The sequence below is a fragment of the Mya arenaria genome, chromosome 6, assembly GCF_026914265.1.
Source record: "Mya arenaria isolate MELC-2E11 chromosome 6, ASM2691426v1".
NCBI lineage: Eukaryota > Metazoa > Mollusca > Bivalvia > Myida > Myidae > Mya > Mya arenaria.
In genome coordinates this window covers 33846558-33859112 of record NC_069127.1, presented here as the reverse complement: position 1 = coordinate 33859112, position 12555 = coordinate 33846558, and the positions used below count along the sequence as shown (strand labels likewise).

General features: G+C 36.9%; 1 protein-coding gene across 6 annotated transcripts in view; it reads left to right on the top strand.

Annotated features, from left to right (window-relative positions):
- Positions 1–12555, top strand: part of LOC128238705 (DNA-directed RNA polymerase I subunit RPA1-like) — a 207064-nt gene that overhangs the window by 185556 nt on the left and 8953 nt on the right. For 3 of the 6 annotated variants that reach the window (XM_052954873.1, XM_052954872.1, XM_052954871.1), the window contains exons 11-16: positions 358–496; positions 1186–1269; positions 2354–2946; positions 3548–3805; positions 4830–4991; positions 9981–10264. In XM_052954873.1, the coding sequence (XP_052810833.1) occupies positions 358–496; positions 1186–1269; positions 2354–2371 (241 nt within the window). In that variant the 3' untranslated portion in view covers positions 2372–2946; positions 3548–3805; positions 4830–4991; positions 9981–10264. Of the gene's footprint in view, positions 1–357; positions 497–1185; positions 1270–2353; positions 2947–3547; positions 3806–4829; positions 4992–9980; positions 10265–10820; positions 11427–12555 lie in introns of those variants that run through there. The other 3 variants (XM_052954876.1, XM_052954874.1, XM_052954875.1) reach the window with 3 other exon arrangements.

The following is a 12555-nucleotide window of genomic DNA, read 5'->3' as shown; positions in this document are numbered from 1 at the left end:
TGTTATTTATAGTTTTGTTACATGGTCGAGTTTGTGTGTATTGAACATAAATATTGTGAAATTCCCTTATTGAAAATAGACACAAAAATGAGGAAATAAAATAAAAGTTGCAATTACGATTTTAATGAAACTTGCCCCAGGTCCTTGCCAACACCACCCTTTCACTGAGCAGCTTCACCCAATCTAATAATCTCTTCATTTCGTTTCCTGCATTGGGGCCCACATCATGGAAGAGAATGAGCGTGTGTCTCATTGAAAGAGAACCAGCCAAACCAGCACAAGGCTCTCGACTACTCCCTCTCTGCACTCAGCAAGGCCATCACACTATCTAATAACTCAACATTTTGTTTTCTGCAGTGCGACCCACATCGTCGAGGAGAATGGGCGTGTGACCCTACTGAAAGGGAACCAGCCAATCCAGCGCCAGGCTCTTGCTAACTCCCTCCTTACACCAAGTCAGGTCGACGTCTCCAAACCCATCAATGGAACAAAGAAGGTACACTCAGCATTCAATAAATATAAATTACTCTTGTTGGCATGGTGTTGCGGAAGAGAGTACTTGGTCTTTTTTGTATCTGGAGTACCCTAGGGAAACCCACTTTTAGTGCAAGATGAACACCAGCCCAACTCTCTTGATCGCAAGCTTAGACTCGAACCAAGTGCAAATACATGCGTGTGTGTTTGGAACATGTTCGTGTATTATTGCAAGCTATGGACATCTCTGGTCATCTCTGGATTGTTGTCATGGAAAAATCTTTCATGCTTTTTCTGTTTTTGTCTTTAAAAAACAAATATGTCCAGAAAAGATCTCAAGTCCTCCCGCTCCCTAAGTCAGTGCTTTTGTTAACATTAAGGTCACTATGCTGCACGAAGGTGTTGTAAGTGTATGAGCTTACATGCCAGTTAAGGGTAACAGATTCCTGAGGTAACTTTACCTTATAATGAACAGATAGGTGAGTAAATTGTTTGCTAAAGGTACCAGATACTATGACGAAGTCATTGGACCTCGAAAAATATTTCAAGATAATGAACATTCGATATAACTAAAGTACAAAAAGTGAATAACTAAACCCAACACAGAGTTTGACATAGTTTTCGGTACCTTACAGGTAACAGATACATGATTTAATTGTGAGGTACCTTTACTTTACAGTAGCAGATGGGTGAGTTGATTTTATGTTACAGGTGTTGAGACATTTAAAGAATGGGGATGTGTTGCTGCTAAACAGACAGCCCACGCTTCACAGGCCCAGTATACAGGCACATAAGGTGAGGGAAATGAGAAACATTCTATTGAAGGTGCCCTTTGCTGCAAAATCATATAAGGAATGATTCATATTTTTATGCGTTCATGCAGTATGAATGCACGGCTGCAATTTCGCAAAAACATGATGCCCGCTAGCAAATTTCCAAAATCGCAGCCAAATGTTCATAGTGAATCAATGCACAAAATATAAAAATAAATCCTTATATTTACATTTTTCCTTTTCATTACTTTTATTTTTGTGATAATAAGGACTTTAGTTTAATGATTTTCGTGTTAATTAAGATAATTATTGAGATTTTTTTTGTCATGTTTTATAAAGTCTTTCTTACGAAACGCCACCTATAGAGGTCACAAAAGGTCGACCGGCTAATGCAAAATCGATTTTATCTTAGAGAAAATCAAGTACAAATGTAAATGTATATAATTTTAAGTCCATACATTAATGTGTTAACATTAATACGAGTTTAGTCAAAGGCTATCTTACAAACCGAATGATAATAGGGATTATTTTTTTACCATGTCTTTTTTATTTAGTCATGTTTTATAAATCATGACCAAGGTCTTTCAAGATTACGAAACTCCGCCTACAGAGGTCACGAAAGGTCGACCCGATTATGCAAAATCAATATTATTGTAGAGAAAATCAAGTGCAAATGTAAATGTTTTATTTTAAGTCCATACATTAATGTGTTTACATTCAAATAAGATTAGTCTAATGCTGTCTTACAAACCTTATGATAATCAGGATTTTTTTAACCTCGTCTTTTTAACGAAGACGTCAAATTATTATGATAGCCTTGTTGTATGAGGGCGACGGTGGCAGGGTAAAAACCTGCTATCTAGGCCATAATTCTTGGAACACATGTTGCCAGAGACAATAACTATGTACATGTGTAGGAAGGGCCATAACTCCTGCACTGTAAGTTATTGTGTAATGCAATATTAGTTGTTGAGTAACCAGATGGAAAACATGATTTATAGTGCTCGCTTTGTGATTAAATTGATTGTGTTTTGCATGGTATTTGTGGATCACATTACTTTAGATTACATTAGATTACATAATATTGATGTTTTGCGTTTCTCCAGATCAGGCTCGAGTTTTGAGTGGAGGAAAAACATTGCGTCTTCACTATGCCAACTGCAAGGCGTACAATGTAGACTTTGATGGGATGAGATGAACGCCCATGAACGGCAAACTAGATCGCCAGGGCCGAAGCCTACAATATTGCTATGTTATCATCAAAAGTAAATCCTGGTGTACATAAAATCAAGACTTATTGTCATAAAACAGTTAAGTTACATGTTCACATTAAGAAGACTTGTATAACTGGTGATATTTGAACAGGAACTCCAAAGTTTGGTTAGCGTTCAACAGCCTGTCTCTCTAGTCGTGAAACCTAGTCTAAGAATTATGATCAATAAGACCGGACCCTTGTATGTAAGTTTGGCTTCGATTATTGTTACAAACTGTGCTATGTAAAATTTAAAAGGGCTGTTGCTAATTTGGCAAGTCCATTACCTGCCACCTTATGTTATAATTGTTGCCAATTTTTGTCCCGCACAGTGAGTACAGACTTTCAGTACCTGGTACACAAGGACGGTACGCCGCTGGCGGGACTCATCCAGGATCACATGGTGTCCGGGGTTACCCTTACAATCAGGGGCAGGTTCATTTCAAGGTAAATTTCTAAACATTTGAAGGAGTCAAAATTTAGCACATTCTACAGTCTATGTGTTAGTATAATGGGAACCACTGACAATGTATAGTATCATTTATTATTTCATTATAGCAAATACAAGATAAATATATTTTAAAATGAGCTTTTAGATAAAAAAACTTATCTCTAGGCAAAAAATACCTTGATGCTGTGTCATTGGTATTACATTTTGCGCCGACATATCCGCAGCATCAAATCAAACTTACGCAGGCATTTACTTCAGTGTTGATTATTCAGTCATGATGAGACTTGGTGACAATGTTTGAGGACTTGATGTCTCTATCAGGTTTGATTGTGGGATGGATCACCTGTATTATCAGTTATGCTTCCTTAAATATTAAGAAATAGTTTTTTTTCTGCCGTCATATACTAAGTTATTAATAACATGATTAAACTTGGTGTCAAATACCATGCCCTTAAGTTTAATTGTAAAATAAAACACATTTGTTACCCAGTAAAAATGCCTATTGTACATTAAAATACTATTAAATCATCTTTTAACTTTAATCTAGACGTTCTGTAAAACATTCACAAGTTTAATTGTACCTATTTATTATTCCAGGACGTAATACTGTCGATTGGTGTATATGGCATTGGTGGATTGTCCCGGGCAACTGAAGCTCCTCCCAACGTCCATCTTGAAGCCCCGCCCCCTGTGATCGGGCAACCGTCATCCTTAACATTAACACAATAAGGACTGTAGGGCGCGTGCTGAAAACGTACAAAGCCGAGTCATAAGTGTATCGGCTGCTCTATGTGAAGGTGTGATGTCCTGGTGATGTATGTTATCATCGATATTCGCCTGAGGCCACTACTTCGGGTAGGCATTTAAGAAGATCCTGCATATTACCTGAATAGAAACAAATTTAGGTGAAACTATAGGAATTGTTTTCTGCAGGTAATATTCCGTTCCTTGTTTAAATGATTAATTATGTAATGATCTTTAAAATATATTGTTTTATTTAATACATGTGTATTCAATTTGATTTAATTGTGTTTTAAACAAAAGAAAATCTTTAAAAACCTTCCAATAAAACGCGGTCAGTCCTAGATAGCCGGTCCGTTCTTGGTATATCTTCCATGCTGATTTCACCTTGTTTGAAACCCGTGTGGCATTCAAACACAAGACTTCTGAAACATTCTGAACCACGCTCCACAAGCTTATGGGTTACTGTTGGTGTCATTCCCGTTGTAGCACAATGTTTAATAACAGAACGTTGTTGTGTCGTTTACGTCGTATTCCATGATTTTGAAAATGATATAGTATACATTTTATTAAAATTGTTGTTATTTTAATAACATTATTCGACTGGTCCACAAACTTTACAAACAACCCTCATACCATCCCCTCATCAAATAAATAAAATCATGGTTGTCATTGTTGTTAGACACTTTTCTTTTAGATACAATTGAATTGTTGGGAAGCATGTGCCATGTTTGACAGTATATCTTAACATTGACTCCCTTATATGAATGGTAACAAGTAAATAAAGCTTAACCGTTCAGTAACAATCATGCGGATAAATTACTATACACTTTTACCGCACGCAAGTTATTCAACGTTGTCATTGGCAACATAACATAAAACACCCATGAATTGAAATTATTAACTTGTTTAGAAGGTATCATGTACATGTGTATAATCAAATATCTTTGGATGTGGGTGCAGTAACTATCATTTCGATTACCACAAAGGAAAAGGTCTAAGGATTACAGATTACATTTGTGCAGACAAAAGGGGGTTCCCAGCTTTATCCTCAAACAGCCCCAGCTTATTATGGCAATAATGTAGTCGGTAAGGTGTTCCCATTTACATGTATAATCTTTCCCCCATTGTTTTTCAGGATCGTCAGTTTGTGCTGGCTATCGGGGAATTTCAATGAGATAGCACTGACCAAGGAAAGCAACAATACAGAGGTGGAGGAAATTTTTCCAGGATTTCTGTGGCCTTATGGCTTAGTAAACTTGGCGGTTGGCCAAATTTATACCATCTTTGGAAACTCCAGGTATTCTTGGGCTTCTCATGATGTACTGATAAAACATTTTCGTACAAAGAATTTATGTATGTTGCTATCAGCGGCAACCTTTTTAGCTCACCTGAGCACGAAGTGCTCAAGGTGAGCTATTGTGATCGCCCGGTGTCAGTCGTCCGTCGTAGTCGTCGTCCGACATCAACAATTTGACTGTTAACACTCTAGAGGTCACAACATGGGCACAGTCTTAATGAAATTTGGTCAGAATGTTACCTTCAATAAAATCTTGGACCAGTTCGATATTGGGTCATCTGGGGTTAAAAACTAGGTCACCAGGTCGAATTAAAGGAAAAGCTTGTTATACCCCCACAAACGAAGTTTGAGGGGGTATATGGGAGTGAGCTTGTCGGTCGGTCTGTCGGTTTTCATGGTTTCCAGACGATAACTCATGAAAGGCTAGACAGATTTGAAATTTTTTTGGTACACAGGTGAAACATCAGAAGATACAGGTCAAGTCCGATATTGGGGCTGGTGGGGCCAAGGTCAAGGTCATTGTTACTAAAAATAGAAAAACGGTTTCTGGACGATAACTCATGAAGGGCTTGACAGATTTGAAAAAAATTTTGGTACACAGGTGTAACATCAAAAGATACAGGTCAAGTCCGATATTGGGGCTGGTGGGGCCAAGGTCAAGGTCACTGTTACTAAAAAAAGAAAAACGGTTTCCGGACGATAACTCATGAAAGGCTAGACGGATTTGAACAATTTTTGGTACACAGGTGTAACATCAGAAGATACAGATCAAGTTAGTGAGCTTGTCGGTCGGTCTGTCGGTCGGTCGGTTTTCATGGTTTCCGGACGATAACTCATGAAAGGCTAGACAGATTAAAAAAAAATTTGGTACACAGGTGTAACATCAGAAGATACAGGTCAAGTTCGATATTGGGGCTGGTGGGGCCAAGGTCAAGGTCACTGTTACTAAAAATAGAAAAACGGTTTCTGGACGATAACTCATGAAAGGCTCGACAGATTTGAAAAAAAAATGGTACACAGGTGTAACATCAGAAGATACAGGTCGAGTTCGATATTGGGGCTGGTGGGGCCAAGGTCACTGTTACTAAAAATAGAAAAATGGTTTCCGGACGATAACTCATGAAAGGCTTGACAGATTTGAACTTTTTTTGGTACACAGGTGTAACATCAGAAGATACAGGTCAAGTTCGATATTGGGGCTGGTGGGGCCAAGGTCAAGGTCACTGTTACTAAAAATAGAAAAATGGTTTCTGCTTCATAACTTTAATTGGGCGTGAGATATTGTGATGAAACTTGCTGTATAGGCAGCCTCTGTGAAGACAATGCTTGTGATTGAAAATGGGGCCAGCGGAGTAAAGGTTTTTGTGCATTGTTACGAAAATAGAAAAACGGTTTCAGGACAAGAAGATGCAGTGTGCAGTAACCTTTAAGTTATGGCCTCTTTTCAAAGGAATGGTTTGCCATTCCTGTGTCCAGGCGGAATTTGGGGGTATTCGTCACTCCTGTGACAGCTCTAGTTAACACTATAGAGGTCACATTTATGACTGTTTCTTCAGGAAACTTGGTCAGAATGTTAATATTAATTATCTCTAGGTCAAGTTTGAATCTCGGTCATGTGCGGTCAAAAACTAGGTCCCCAGGTCAAATTGAAGGAAAAGCTTGTTAACACTCTATAGGTCACATTTATGACTGTATCGTCATGAAAGTTGGTCAGAATGTTTATATAAATAATCTTTAAGTCAAGTTTAAATCTGGTTCAGTTGCGGTCAAAAACTAGGTCACCAGGTCAAATCATAGGAAAAGCTTGTTATCACTCTAGAGGTCACAATTATGACTTTGATAATTTCTAAGTAAAGTTTGAATCCGCGTCATGTGTGGTCAAAAACTAGGTCATTAGGTCAAATCATAGGAAAAGCTTGAAAGCACTTCAGAGGTCACATTTATGACTGTATGCTCATGAAACTTAGTCAGAATGTTTATATTGATTAGTTCTAGGCCAAGTTTGAATCTGGGTCATGTGCGGTCAAAAAACTAGGTCACCAGGTCAAATAATAGGAAAAGCATGTTAACACTTCAGGGGCCACATTTATGACCATATGTTCATGGAACTTGATCAGAATGTTATTCTTGATGATCTTTAGGTAGAGTTTGATCAGGGGTAAAAGTGGTAAAAAACCAGGCCACTAGTTCAAATCATAGAAAAACTTTGTAAACACTGCAGAGGTTACATTCTATTTTTAATTACCATGGAACTATGTCAGAATGTTTGTGTTTATGAAGTCTATGTCAAGTTTGAAACTGGGTAACCTGAGTTCAAAAACTAGGTCATGTAGTCAAATCATAGAAAACATTGTTAAAACACTGTTGAGGCCATATTTTCTACTTTATCTATATAAAACTTGGTCAGAATGTACTTATTACAGCAAGGTAAGGTTTGCAACTGGGTCATCCGTGATGTTAAAAAAATCATCCGTGAAAAAAAAAAACTTGGTCACTAGGAAGGATCTAAGTAATATATTCCAGCAGGTATAGATGTTTTGATTCCATACCTCATGATTATATTTGGATGTGAATGAGATGTGAAACCCAAATCTTTAGTCCTGTTTCATATAATCTGAATTGGTATGCGGTAAAGCCCATATAACTAAGTCATTATCTTGCTTTAACTTATATGATCTAAAGTAGCTGAAATGAAGATGATCCTTTAAAATTGTGGTCTAAGGCTGATAGGGAAGAGTTTTGTCACAATTGCCCTCGCCCTGAAAAGCGATACAGGGCCTTCAGGGCCCTCTTGTTTATAATTTGAGTTGTGTCTTGTATATTGTTATCCGAATGGCTCTGTAATGGTTTGCACTCCTGACTGTTTGGCACAAAAATACAGCATCGTAGGACGAGTTTCATTAAAATGAACTTTGTCTTGGATGTTTTTTTAATCACGGACGTATTGTATGCGCTGTTGTTATAGTTGTTTTTGTTTTTGTCAATGTAAACAAATTGCGCTGTCAAGATTTTACTCGAACATCTTGGTACTTTAATTTAAGGCCATGCCCACTGTCGCCACAGTTGATTGGTGTTTTGTATGTCAATCTTTCATTGATTTTTAGTTCATGAGCTTGAGTGGTTACATTTTTAATTCTCCCAATTTGAAATGTTCATGCTTTTGACATATGGCTTTAAAACTTTGCATGCTTGTTCACCATCATGCCCCCATTCTGTATGCAGGAGCAGGTCACTGTATTGAGCATTTTGACAGAATTATGCCCCTTTTTCGACTTAGAATTTACATTAAGGTTTGCATACCTCAAATATTTTCCAATTCAATCTATGTAAATATCTCGGCACATCATGTATTGCATTGAAATCTAATCTAACAGTGATCCATGCATGTTTCGCCAAAATGTTTCAATCCAATACACCGAAAAGCGGCGGAATAGTCGAGCGCGCTGTCTCTGTGACCGCTCTTGTTAATTCTCCCAATTTGAAGTGTTCATGCTTTATTTAAATTCCCAAAATGAAAAGGCCAAGGCCATGTTTCAATAGGATATCTTATTTGTAAATCTGACGCAGCTAAGATTGCTATGGTACATCGATAAAATTACGGGCAGAATCTATGCGCTAAATGTCCTTACAGTAATTGTATTGAAACAATTTTATAAAAATGAGATAACACTTGGTTATTTAAAACAAATTTTATTGGCAATATTTGTGTGCTTTTTAAACAGTGGAATTTGTGGCCACGTAGCTAATAAATAAAAGGAACTATAATGATTTATATAGACCAATACTTTTTGTTTGTACACAACTTATATGCTTTATTTTGTTTTGATCATTTAGTCAAAAATGAGTTCAAATGATAATGCATTTAAATAAAGATATAAGTTGACATCACCCTATATTGTGCAACTTAAAGCTGCACTCTCACAGATTGAACGTTTTTGGCAACTTTTTTATTATTTTGTCTTGGAACAATTTATGCGAAAATCCATGGAAACCAGTAACTAGCATATAAGACTGCTGACAAAAGATCAGATTGCGAATTTTTATATTTAAGTTCAAAAATGGATGTATTATGTATTTTTCTTAAACCATTAACCATAAAACATTAATTTTGTAACTGAAATATGAAAATCTACAAAGTAATTTTTTGTCATTAATCTTATATCATTGGTTTGCAGATATTTACGCAAAAATTTGCTCTTTCCAAGACAAAAAATAAATAAGTTGTTAAAATGGTCAATCTGTGATAGTGCAGCTTAAAGCGATGCAATATTTTTTAAACATGGCCCACAGGCCCTGGCCTTATATTATTTTTTTCTGAAAAAGCCCTGCGGCAATTAAATAGGAAATGTTGTTGATGTAAGAGGCTAAAACTTACCATTATAAGACCATCCAGCAGAAATCATTTCAGGTTCATTGAATGTGTTTACAATTCTTGTTCTTAACCAAAGATCATTAAAGAACCTGCATAATTAAATACTATTACACTATTGTTTTCGAATCTAAATAAACTGTCTTTTCTATTCTATTTTGTTATTAATGGGTTAAAATCACTGTTCTCTCTCAGGATTAATTTTAGGAATGTCAGACTGAACGTGGAGGGCTAGGGAGGGGACCTGACCCTGTTCTCTCCCTTTTTTTAGTATTTCATTCAATGAAGTCGCAATTTGACATATAGTATAAGATCTCTTAAGAAAAATGTGTAAGAAAATGCCACTCAAAAAGAAAAGAAAACATAACGATTGCAAAGTCGATGAAATTTAATGTCTTCAAATAATAGTTGCATCATTCGTACATCATAAACATGTACAGGTGAAACAAAGTCAATACATCAAAAACCACATGTCATGGTTACATTCTGAGGGAGTCAAATATTCTTAAAATCTTGTTCTCAAAGTGGCAAATTCACATATCTTACACTGACTATATTAAGAAAGACATGTACTAGTATTTTTTACATCATTAAAGCATAAAATGTTAAATTAATTGCAGGTGACCATTTTAACAAACTCGGGAGACAAAGTTTCAGGAGGGGGTACCTCTGGATCCAGTATCCCGCATAAGACCTCTGCTCCTGGCCCTGTCCAGACCCGGACCCAGAGGGGTGGGGCTGACCTTGCCGTCCACAGCAGCACAGACCCCCGCCAGCCCACCGCCCAGGATGAGGCTAAGATGCAGGACATACTGGCAGACCCTGAAATCAGGGACATCTTAGTTGATACGAAGATACAACAACTGTTTGAGACTATGAGGAACGACCCTGGAAGTGCACAAAGGTAACATTTCTAGTACATTAGTGATGGTATGGTGATCACATATGATTAGATGATCGTCGATTTGTGACCAGCATCTATGATAATCAGTCATGAGTGAATGTGGGATGATTGAATATAATCGAATAATCATCAATGGGTGAACAACATTGGAGATAATGGATTATGATCATCCATAACGAATTATTTTTGTTAAATAATTTTGCATAGAATTATCAAATACATGTGTATAATATTATTTCTTGAGTCATGACATTTTATTTTTGAATTATTTTTTTTTATAAAATATAAAAGCTAACAAAATAAATATTATTTTCTACCAATTTTGAGTGAGGAAATACAATTATTTTTTTCTGTTTGATTAACTATTATCGTTTTATATTTCAAATCAATTATCAAATTAAAATGAAAATTTTCTGATTATCTTATACTATAGAACAAAATCGTTTGCAAATTTAGGACATATCATAAATCCCTTTGAAAGTATTTTTTTTTTTTAATGGAAGATCGTAAATTAATTATCAATTAAAAGGTGATCAATTTCATTTTACTGTTGCAGACTTTTACAGACTGCTGACTCTGACTTGAGAGGAAAAATTCAAAAGCTTGTACAGGCTGGGCTACTGCAGTTCCAAACCTGACCTCACAACCAAATGGTCATCATTCCTCTCAACCTGTGTTGAAGTACTGGAGGCAGGATATTTATCTTGGAAACTGTCATTCATTGCTTCCATCCAGTTTTTGTGACTCAGAAAATCTTGAACTGAACCTTCTGAAAACGTTTAAGAGGAAATTTTGTAGAATTTACGATTTTAAAAATGATACACTTGATGATGACATTTTATTGATCAAATGTCTAAGACTCTTGCTCATTGCATCCAATGGTATAGCTTTCAAACCTCCTGTCCGTCTGTCTGTCCAGGCAAACCCAAAGAGTGTTTTGGGGCTGGGTCCTTTAGTGTAAGGAGTTGATTTGGTTATGTTTATTATTGAAAACACACACAAAAATAAACTTTTATGGGTTTTTTTTTAAAGACAGAAAAAAACACATTAACAAGAAATGTTGGTCCATTCGAATTTCCGTCAATCCATCTGTTCCCATGGTTTCCGATCAATATCTTGCGAACACTTAGGCCAAGGAACCTTAAGCTTGTAGGTAAGATGGCTTTAAACAGCAGGTGAACCCTCTTGATGTTTAGGTCAACAAGGTCTGAAAATATGTTTTCACTTTTAGTGAATAAAGCTTGGGCCTTTTGACATCAAACTTGTTTGGCAGATTGTCCATTACTATAAGATATATGCTATCTATTTTGAAACAGTGAAACCAAGGTCAAGGTCAAAGTGACCTTAAGCTGAAATCCGTTTCTGATCAATATATATAGAACGTGTTTGCACGGCGACCTCAATATTAGTACACAAGTTAGTGATGACCAATTGATGATTTTGTGGACAGTGGGACAAAGCTGTGGTGACCTTGAACTGAACATATAATTCCGACATACACCTGAAGAACGCTTGGGCCCAGAGCCCTCAAACTTTTTATGTGGCAGGCCATAAACAGCAGATGATCCCATTAAACTTTTGGGTCAAAGGTCAAGGTCGTAGTGATGTTTCAAATTAATATATGAAGAACGTAAGAGCCCAACAAATGCACTCGAGGTTCACCGGTTGGTTTTGACCAGTACATAACCCCTATTTTTTCGAGGTCAGGGTTTTTAGGACCTTGAGCGGAAATCTATTTTCGATCAATAAATGAAGAACGCTGGAGTCCATCAACCGCACTCTTGGTATGCCGTTTGGACATGACCAATGGATTAACCCTATTCACTTTGAGCTCAAAGGTCAAGGAATTTGTGACCGACCTTAAACTTGGTATGCAGGTTGGCCATGACTAGCAGATGATCCGTGCTCATTTTTTGGATTAAAAGTCAAGATCGCGGTGACCATGAGCAAATAATATGTTTCACATCATCATCTGAAGAACTAAAGAGCCCAATGCATCAATCTTGGCATACTTGAACTAAAATATGTTTCCAATAAATAACTGAAGAAAGCTCGTGAACAGGGCCCTCAAACTTGGTAGACAGGTTGCCCACGACCAGCAGATGGTCACTATTGTTCAGCCATAGGTCAAGGTTGTGGTGGCCTTGAGCAGAAAATCTGTTGCGAATCAATATCTGAACTATTCTAGAGCTCATGAATCTCATTTTCGGTTAACACGTTTACCACGACCATAAGATGATCCCTGGATTTAGGAGTCAAAGTTCAAGGTCATGGTAACTTTGAGCTTAGAA